The sequence below is a fragment of the Sinocyclocheilus grahami genome, unplaced genomic scaffold (genome assembly GCF_001515645.1).
Source record: "Sinocyclocheilus grahami isolate Dianchi unplaced genomic scaffold, SAMN03320097.WGS_v1.1 scaffold1918.1, whole genome shotgun sequence".
Lineage (NCBI taxonomy): Eukaryota > Metazoa > Chordata > Actinopteri > Cypriniformes > Cyprinidae > Sinocyclocheilus > Sinocyclocheilus grahami.
Genome location: NW_015507097.1, coordinates 68,027 through 78,251, shown reverse-complemented (window position 1 = coordinate 78,251; position 10,225 = coordinate 68,027). Strand labels below are relative to the sequence as shown.

The 10,225-nt window shown below is 36.9% G+C and overlaps 1 protein-coding gene across 3 annotated transcripts in view; it reads left to right on the top strand.

The window, feature by feature from the left end:
• Nucleotides 1–1,500: 1,500 nt before the first annotated feature.
• Nucleotides 1,501–10,225, top strand: part of slc35d1b (solute carrier family 35 member D1b) — a 52,528-nt gene continuing 43,803 nt past the window's right edge. Inside the window, exons 1-6 of one of the 3 annotated variants that reach the window (XM_016259766.1) lie at nucleotides 1,501–1,846; nucleotides 2,830–2,863; nucleotides 4,205–4,291; nucleotides 4,428–4,459; nucleotides 4,580–4,651; nucleotides 4,735–4,803. In XM_016259766.1, coding sequence (XP_016115252.1) covers nucleotides 1,665–1,846; nucleotides 2,830–2,863; nucleotides 4,205–4,291; nucleotides 4,428–4,459; nucleotides 4,580–4,651; nucleotides 4,735–4,803 — 476 coding nt within the window. In that variant the 5' untranslated portion in view covers nucleotides 1,501–1,664. Of the gene's footprint in view, nucleotides 1,847–2,254; nucleotides 2,289–2,829; nucleotides 2,864–4,204; nucleotides 4,292–4,391; nucleotides 4,460–4,579; nucleotides 4,652–4,734; nucleotides 4,804–10,225 lie in introns of all 3 variants that reach the window. The other 2 variants (XM_016259765.1, XM_016259764.1) reach the window with 2 other exon arrangements.

The window sequence follows — 10,225 nt, the reverse complement described above, 5'->3', positions numbered from 1 at the left end:
TGGAGGACTGTTTACTGATCCTGGGAGAGTAACGTTAGACTAAAATGCCGGCAGTTCTGACTCACGTAAGTACGTTTTCTTTTATCATTTGCCACTGATGATTCAAACGCGAGTTTTGGGCAGTGTGGAGTAGCACTTGTTTGTCATTTCTCTGATCACAAATGCAGACAGGGTTTTATGTTTATGCATGATGCAATGCAACGCAACGCGTAAAAAGACAGTATAAGCCATTATAATCAGTAAATATGTCCCCACTGGATGCAACAAATGCCTCGTTTGTAATGGGTTTTAATGTTTTTGTGTCGTCGCTCCGGCTGGGACATGCCATCACAGTATGGTGAGGGGCGTAACATTTCCGTCTCACGCTTGAGGTATTCGGCCAATCACAACGCACTGGATAGCTGGCCAATCACAGCACACCTCGCTTTTTCAGACCGATGTTTCAAAAAGGCGGGGCATAGAGGAGAAACAATAATGTACAGTATGTGGAAAATGTTGAAAATAATGTGTTTTTACTTTAAACCGCATAAACTACACCAAATACACAAAATAATGTTCTTTTTAGCAGCATCATGTGACCCCTTTAAAACAAATTTATGTTTTCTTCAAAACTGAGGTACAATTACACTACTGATGTTTTTATTAATATTATGTATATTATTAAGTATTATGTCTAAAAATAGCCTGTTATTATAGTAGCTAAAAATGTCCTAATTTAAAAAGGGCTACACAGTAACACTCATGTCTTGGGTGGTAGAAAAGAATGTGTGCAGTGCTGATTTACAGTCAATTATGTGCTTGTCTTGAAATAATATCTAATGTATGATACTAATTATGATATACTAATGTTCTTTTTTTCTCTTCTTTTTCCTGACAGACTGTGAGTGAGAAAGACTGGCAAGACTTACTAAAAGTATACATTTTTGCACATTTATTCACTCATATGACATTTGCAAAATAGCACACTTCTGTTATGTTCTGTATTGTATTTCTGTTATTAAAATTCTACTATAAACATTTTTAAAAATGAGTGTGAATCCATTTTTGTGTTTAAGATTTACTGTGTAATGGGTATTTAAAAAATAAATAAAAATAGGTGTGGTGTAAATATGGTTAAATAATGGCATTTGGTTTATCAGCCACATGTGGGCCACATAAGGGCCGTCAGCCCTTTACAGAACTCCGCCATATAAGAATACCATATAAGGTCCATATATCAGCCACATCTGTTTTTATTATTTGGCTCACTCTGGGTAGGGTTATGGTACTGTTTAGATTCAGTTCTGGCTAAAAAGATGTGGACCAGTTTTGGGCCGACGAACACAAACTAATCTGGGCCACACTTAAAGGAAATTTGCTGACTGGTGATCGGTTCTGCGCAGATTTTGCTCATCTCAAACAAGCCTATTAACTCGGACAAGCAGTGTGTTGATACGGTCAAATTTCACATGTTAATGAGTTTTGGCTCCGTTGGACTTCCATACATTGGGACAACGCTCGTCGCGCCGCTGTGACGTATTTGGTCTTCGATTACAGCCTTCCAAGGATGCAGTCTCTGAATAGGGACACAGCTGTCCCTTTAAAACGTAAGTAAAGGGAACGATTTTTTGTGCAGAAAAGTGATTGGACCTATTTACCAGAAACCCGCCTGCATCTAGGTAGACATGGCGGATATACGAACACGTCCCTGTGTGAGTTCAACTGAGAATAACGCAAAAGATAATATTTCCCGAGAAGGCGGCACTGGCACATCTGCATTATTTGTTAAGTTATTTGCTGCAGCTTTTTATGGGCTCTCGTCTTTCCTTATTGTTGTCGTTAACAAGAGTGTGCTTACTAATTACAGGTAATCGCATTAATATCACCAAATTATTTTATGTTAGCTCATTCATATTCAGTAGGTGCTTTTATTACTAGATGTTGAGTATGGTGACAGTCTATAGATCTGACCACTTAAACTCTTATAGTGTCTATTTACTCTTATTCACCTTTGCTATGACTTTAACTGGTCAAATAGCTGTCATCACATGTGCAAACACGTGAATAAAGGTCTTACTCCTAATGTAATCTCTCCTGTATTATTATTTTGAATCTTTTAAACATATATATTAGTTGCATAGATTATGTAGACACTCATACGTTGAATTCATCATCATCATTATTATTAATCGTTTTGTTTAAATGGGCGCTATAGCCTACATACCATTCATATGTTTATTATTTTACGTACTTAATAAACTGTGTTTCCCCTCAGATTCCCGTCCTTTTTAGCAGTGGGAATTGGACAAGTAAGAAGTTATTATTTTTATTTTTTTTACTAGTTCTCCAGTGTGTCTTAACTGTGAATCTCACATTTTTTTGCATTGACATTTTCATAAACACGTAATATTGTTAGCAAAAATTTCTTAATTTTGTTTTTTATTTTGGGGAGAATATATAAACTGTGTTTCCCCTCAGATCTATTACAGCCACTTTCCATATAAAAAAATGAAGATTAAATATCGATCTGAGTTGAAATTATTTAATTATTTTAAAGCTTCTGCAAAGATAATCAGAACTTTATCCATAGCTATGTAATATTTTTCGTTTCTTTTTTTTATATATATATAATAAAGGTCTTACTCCTAATGTAATCTCTCCTGTATTATTATTTTGAATCTTTTAAACATATATATTAGTTGCATAGATTATGTAGACACTCATACGTTGAATTCATCATCATCATCATCATCATTATTATTAATCGTTTTGTTTAAATGGGCGCTATAGCCTACATACCATTCATATGTTTATTATTTTACGTACTTAATAAACTGTGTTTCCCCTCAGATTCCCGTCCTTTTTAGCAGTGGGAATTGGACAAGTAAGAAGTTATTATTTTTATTTTTTTTACTAGTTCTCCAGTGTGTCTTAACTGTGAATCTCACATTTTTTTGCATTGACATTTTCATAAACACGTAATATTGTTAGCAAAAATGTCTTAATTTTGTTTTTTATTTTGGGGAGAATATATAAACTGTGTTTCCCCTCAGATCTATTACAGCCACTTTCCATATAAAAAAAATGAAGATTAAATATCGATCTGAGTTGAAATTATTTAATTATTTTAAAGCTTCTGCAAAGATAATCAGAACTTTATCCATAGCTATGTAATATTTTTCGTTTCTTTTTTATATATATATACGTTTCATATATAGCTTTCAGGTCATAGTATAGCTAATAAATCACATAGCTTTCACAATCCCTTATTCCCTTATTCGCATATAGGCTTATGGGTTTGGACGAAATAATGTGAATGGCCATTATTATAGACTAGAGGCTACATTGCGGTGTTTATATATATATATATATATATATATATATACACACACACACACACAAGTCAGACTTCCAAAAATGTATGCAAATCATGACAGCATGTTTAGCAGGAGTGGCTATAATATTAACAGCCCAATTGTTTGGTGTTTCAGTCTTTATGATTATGACTGCATACAGAAAGCATGGCAAGACTTCATCGGTGAGTAAGAATAGTGGGCGAAAACCAAAAGTGAATGATAATGACTGTTGAACACTAAAAAGGATTGTGTCCAAACAACACAGAACTACTGCAGCAAGGTCACAGCAAACCTCAATATTAACTTTGAAAACCCTGTTTCCTCAGAAACCGACAATAGAGAACTTCACAAAGCCAAAATCCATGAAAAACTGATAAAACTAATCACGGACCCCAATGTGAAACAAGATGATGTCATTTTCATTTAACTTATATATTTTTAGCACAAAGATGAACTTCAACATGTGCCCTAGCTAGCTTAATCCCTTTTTATTCAACTTGAATATTTACTAACCACTGTGGACAGTTTTGGAGGGAAAAGTAAGAAGAAGCTGCCCTCCTTCAACATCTCTGAAATAACTGGCAGATGTTCTGTTGGACGACATTCCACTGTAGACTATTCAAAAGTTGTATGAATCTATACTAAGAAGGTTGGAAGCTGTATTAAATGCAAATGGTATTAAAACACTTTCTTGCCTATTTCCCAGGTGTTCACATTATTTTGTCCAACCTCTAACCATACAGAATGTATGTTTGGAGTATTAAACAATGTGGTGTCAAGCATTTTCTTAATTAAACAGATATTTTACATGCTGTACATTCAACTCTAGGATTTCAGCAGCTGATGAAGGATCATTATGTTGTTTTCAGATGTTTGCAACAGTTGTTGTGCTGCGAGGAGCAAAATCATTAAATGTGGTAGATTTCCCAGATTTTGATAGGCATGTACCTCATAAGGTAGGTCTGTGCACACTCTAGGCTGAACTATACTAAGTTTTCATGTATACGCACTGTAAGTTCAGTATTACAGTATTACAGCTCAATATTTACTGCGTAGGTATGGCCACTCCCTTTAATATATGTGGGAAATCAGTTAACAGGTCTGTTTGGAACAAAACAACTAAAGTAAGTGTGTAATATGCAGAAGAATTTATTTTTTATTTTTTTGTAAACTTTAATGCATGGCTGTTGTTATTATATAATAAATGAACAATAATATAACATGCTGTATGAACTCTTTTGCAGTCTGCCAATGTTTACTGTGCTCAGAAGATTCTCCATTTTATTCACAATGCTGTTTGAGGGTTACCTCCTAAAGTATGTCTAGTGTACTCAGTGTTTGCAGCTGACTCAGTTTGGGGTTTATGAGATGTGAGACTTATGATTTTGTTGTTTTGTAGAAAGGAGTTTTCATGGTCCATAAAGGCAACCATATTCACCATGATCCTGGGAGCTTTTATTGCTGCAAGGTAAGCTTCAAAATGTCCATTCCTTTTTAAGTTTTAATTCCTAGGCCTCACAGAAAACCTTTTCTGGTAATTGTAATTCTGCAGTGTTTTATAAGGCCTAGGCAGCTTGTTACTTCATAACGTCGTACTAATATTGTATTTAAGTTTATAATTATGTTGTCTCATCAGACCATCAGACTATTCAAACTTGTTGCTATATGTTTTCTAACTGATCGGACTTAAGGTTTTCCAAAAGAAAAAGAAAAAAAGATCAAAACTCCCCCAAAAATCCAGTAGAAATCCTGAAAAAATGTGTGAGTTTGGTTATAGGATGCGGTTATCACTTCTGACCGTCACACAAATAACCATACTGTGTGTGTATGCAACCTTATTAAGGACTCAAATACAGGAATGACTGCCGTATTCTGCTGCTGTGTGAACGTGGCCTTAAGGTTGTGAAGACCCTGTTTTGTTTTTGGACTGTTGAATATAACTTTTAAAAAGGTCCAGTACAAACATTACATGAATGTCAGCTGTCACAGTTGCTAGTCAATAAGAGCAATTCTCTGTAGGCTAGACCATCCCATTTTACAACGCTTAGTCCGACCTTTGCAGTGTAGTCTTTGAAGTCTGCATCCTTCAAAGGGTATATAATTATCTGAAACATGCAAGCTACATACTAAAACATTCTAGCAGCATGTTAACAATTTGCTAAAACACATTAACCAAGTGCTAAACACGTTAGAAATATGTTAAACCTATTAGCAACATGCTAACAATGTGCTGAAACATGCTACCATGCTACCAACAAACTAGGGCTGTCAGTCGATTAAAATTTTTATCTAATTAATTACATGGTGTGGCGATTAATTAACCTAATTAATCTCAAACTAAATTTGGCTGTGAAAATATGCACAAAAGATTATTTAAAGATATTATTGTGTTAAATGAGAAAGTAGACATTACAAATAGTAGTTTTAGAAAATAATCTTTAACTTGACTCAACATAAAATTTATCACACATAAACGTTTAGGCTACAACAGCCTAACATAAACGATGGAACATAAAAGAAGATAATTTGAGAAACTTCTCTTTATTTTTTATTCATGCAATGAAAGTCACTGGTAACCAAAACAGCTTGGTTATAAACATATCTCTTGGTCGTCAAAAATACCTTCTTTTAATGTTGCACAATAGAAAGTAAGTAATTCAAGTTTGAAACAACACGAGGGTGAGTAAATGATGACAGAATTTTTTTTGGTGAACTATCCCTTTAATGTTTATTTATTTATTTTAAATGAGAAACTAAAACTGCCAGCAGGTGGCGGTAAATGTGTCTATGAGTCATGCATTCATTTGATTTGTTCAAATGACTGATTGATTTAGGAAGGGCTCATCCCTATGCCCTAATCCAGTATGATAATATTCAGTGATGTTATATGTGGAGTAAGGTCTGGCGCAGTTGCAGCTTGTACTTATTACTAAAACAAGTAAGCAAACGAGTAGCATTAATAGTCATTCATTTTAGTTAGCATATGCTATGATAATTTGAACAGATTTTTATTCCTATTGTAAAATAATGGAACATTTAGGTCATGAATATTGTCTCAAAAGTCATGGAAATGCATTGGTAAAAATGTGTACGAACCCTGTACGCCCCTAGGGCCGGGCTTCGGGACAATTTTCACATCATAGTTAGCACGTGAGCCGGGCATCGGGCTTGTTTTAGGCTTCTCCTTATTTGTATATTTTAGACATCCATCAATTAGTGATGAAAAAAAAAATATATATTGCTGCACTGGTGGAAACAACACGAGACCGTGCTACCGTGACTGTCAAAGTGGCTCGACGGTGTTTAGTGTCCAGCAGCAGCATTAATGGTGCGTGTCGTCAGCGCAGCTGAAGAGATCTGCGTTCAAATGCACGCAATAGCACCAGCAAAAGTAATTACCATGAATGTGTCAGGAGGAAATAATAAGGAGATATTTGAATTATTTACTAATAAACTAGTGTTTTCTGAGTCTGTGTCGCAAAATGAAGTTGCCGATCCTGACTCGCCATCTCCTCAGATGCGCCTTTAGAGAGAAGTGCATCTCTTTACAGATTATGATTATACTGAAAGAGTTTTTGTTTTTTATTTGTTTTATTTTGTTAAGTAGTAATTTAAAGCTTTCTGTATATATATATGTATATATTTATATATATATATCATGTCTGTGAGGCATGTATTCACTGAGTTTCGGTTCATTTTTGTTAAGCGCTCCTGTTAAAGACGAGACGGCAGAAAGCACATCATGTTTGTTTTCTTTATTTTATAAAAGCACAACGTTTTGTTGATATTGTGAGTGCACACAAATAAAAGTAGACCCTTTACAGTTACGAATGATGTATTACTCTTACCTTTATGAGCAAAAATGACGGCGTATCCACTGAAAAAAATGCGTGATCGCGCTGGCTCCTCTATGTCCTACAAAGCGCGCACGGCGTATCCACTGAAAAAAATGCAAGTGATCTCGCTGGCGCCTCCATGTCCTGCAAAGCGCGCTTTAAGCTTCCACTCTCCGCACAAACTATTGGATACAGCGCACATTTATCTGGGTTTAACGTTAAAACATTGTTATATGCTTGAACTGTTATTTTAGGCAAGTCGTGATGATTTGAGAAGGCTAAATTGATCAAACATAGGCTATGATCAGCTCACTGTCTGCCGCTGGCCGCTTGTTCGTTACTTTAAAAAACAAAAACTTATATTTAACGACCAAAAAATGCTCCAAACGTTTTCTAAATTAACTTCATAAAAAAACAAAACAAAGTATAATCTCTTTGTCATTACATACAAAACTAAACTATTTTAATACTTCAGTCTGTGTGCATTGTGTATTATTTAATACACGAGTTTCACAATTTGAGTTGAATTACTGAATAAATTATTTCAATGAGTTGAATTACTGAAATAAAAAAAATTAAAAAAAAAGAAATAAAACTTTTCCACGACATTCTAATTTATTGAGATGCACCTGTATTTGAGGCCCGTGCAGGGCTCTAGCCTGTACATCTTCGAGTGAGTGGTGGGGCAAACCGAAAGTCCAGCACTCTCTTACTTTCACTGCTGCGACTACTATTGTTTGTTTGTGTTCCTTCGCTAGCATTTTCCACATTTCGTTTTTCTCCCTTAATAACAAATGTGTCCATTCTGATGCTCAATTTTACCGAACTAATGGCTACTGATGACTATTTGAAATGAATTCTGCCAAAGTGTGCGCTTGTAAGTGTTCGTTAAATGCGTAACGTCAATTACGTGAGTACAGGTCTGCTCATGTCTGAAAATAATATATGAAAACAAAATTATTTTACATAACAAAAACATTATAGCTTATATTTGTATAGTAAATTTTTTAATTAATGTAAAAACTAAAATGAATTGTAAAACTGAATGTTATTTTTTAAATTGTGTTCAGCATGGTGGGCCGCATTTGAATTTGTGACGGGCCACTGGTTGAGAACCACTGCCCTAATCTCTTCAAAGGGTTTACCCTCCGGAGTGAGAGCTTTGAAGAGATGAAGGGTGTAGGGGTCAAAAAAACTCTGCGTCATTTTAAAGAGTGAGTAAATGATGACAGAATTTATTTTTTTTGGTGAACTATCCCTTTAATTTTCTGTTTTTATTTTTTAAATTTTTTTTAATGAGAAACTAAAACTGCCAGCAGGTGGCGGTAAATGTGTCTATGAGTCATGCATTCATTTGATTTGTTCAAATGGCTGATTCATTCAGGAAGGGCTAATCCCTATGCCCTAATCCCTTCAAAGGGTTTACCTTCCGGAGTGAGAGCTTTGAAGAGATGAAGGGTGTAGGGGTCAAAAAACTCTGCATGATCTTAAAGGGGTAGTTCACCCAAAAATGAAAATTAGCCCATGATTTATTTACCCTCAAGCCATCCTAGGTGTATATGACTTTCTTCTTTCAGACGAATCCAATCGGAGTTATATTAAAAATTGTCTTGGCTCTTCCAAGCTTTATAATGGCAGTGGGCGGTTGTTTCTGTTCGACAGTCCAAAAGAAGTCCAATAAAGTGCATCCATCCATAATAAAAAGTGCCTCACACGGCTCCGGGGGGTGAATCCAAGATGGTGGCGCGGTCGGACGCAGTGGCTACTCCGGGTCCCAAAAACTGTGTTTTTATGTCTGTTAGTCTCGTTTCCTTGTCTTCAAACAGTCTCACCTTATCGCAAAATCATCAGATAAACACTCAGAAACACATCTATGATCGACAGAGCCTTCTGGAAATCGGCATTGAGTACAACCAACAGCTTTCGCCGGTGACTACTGAGAAGCTACAAGGCCTCTTTCTGTTGCTAAAGCCGAACCCCGAGACCGCGGCCTCGCCTACTGATGCTACCCGCACAAAACGGCGATGCCGGCGATGTGAGAGGGGACAGAAGCGTGGAGGCACACGAGCTAGGCTAAGGGCTAACCCCACTAGACCAGCGATTCCATCGCTCATGCTCTCAAACGTTCGCTCTCTGGAAAATAAACTGGACTTAATTAAACTCAGTCGGTCTACACAGCATAAGACAAGGGATTGTTGTGTGTTTGTTTTCACCGAAACATGGTTAAACGACAATATCCTGGACTGCGCTATTCAGCTGCACAGACTCACCTGCTACCGAGCGGACAGAGATACAGCACTGTCTGGTAAGACTCGCGGGGGTGGCTTGTGTGTGTGCGTCAACAAAGAGTGGTGTAACAATGCTGTGGTAGTGACAAAACACTGTTCATCGCTGGTGGAGTTTGTTTGTGAAGTGTCGACCGTTCTATCTGCCGCGGGAGTTCACGGCCATTGTTATTGTCGCAGTTTACACTCCCCCCCCGTGTGCAAACGCTAAGGATGTGCTTCGCGAGCTGTACATCGCCATCAGCGAACAACAGACAAATAACCATGATGGCTTTTTCATAAAAGCCGGTGACTTCAACCACGCAAACTTAAAGACAGTGTTGCCAAAGTTCTACCAACATGTGAACTTTGCAACAAGGGGAAAAAACACACTGGACTTTGTTTACACAACAGAAAAGAACGCGTACAAGGCTGTACCCCGCCCCCACCTAGGGTACACGGATCACATTTCTGTTATGCTAATTCCAGCATACAGACCACTTCTGAAACTCGCCAAACCAGTTCAAAAACTCATCACAGTTTGGCCAGATGATGCTACCTCAACTCTACAAGACTGCTTTCAGTGCACAGACTGGAACATGGTTAAAGAGGCAGCCACCTACTACAACCACACAGAGCTGCAGGAGTACACTGAAACTGGGAGTGCTTACATCAAAAAGTGCATTGATGATGTGACAGTCACCAAGACCATCACCACACGTGCAAACCAAAAGCTGTGGATGACAGCAGAGGTTCGTGGGCTGCTAAAGACCAGAGATGAAGCATTCAG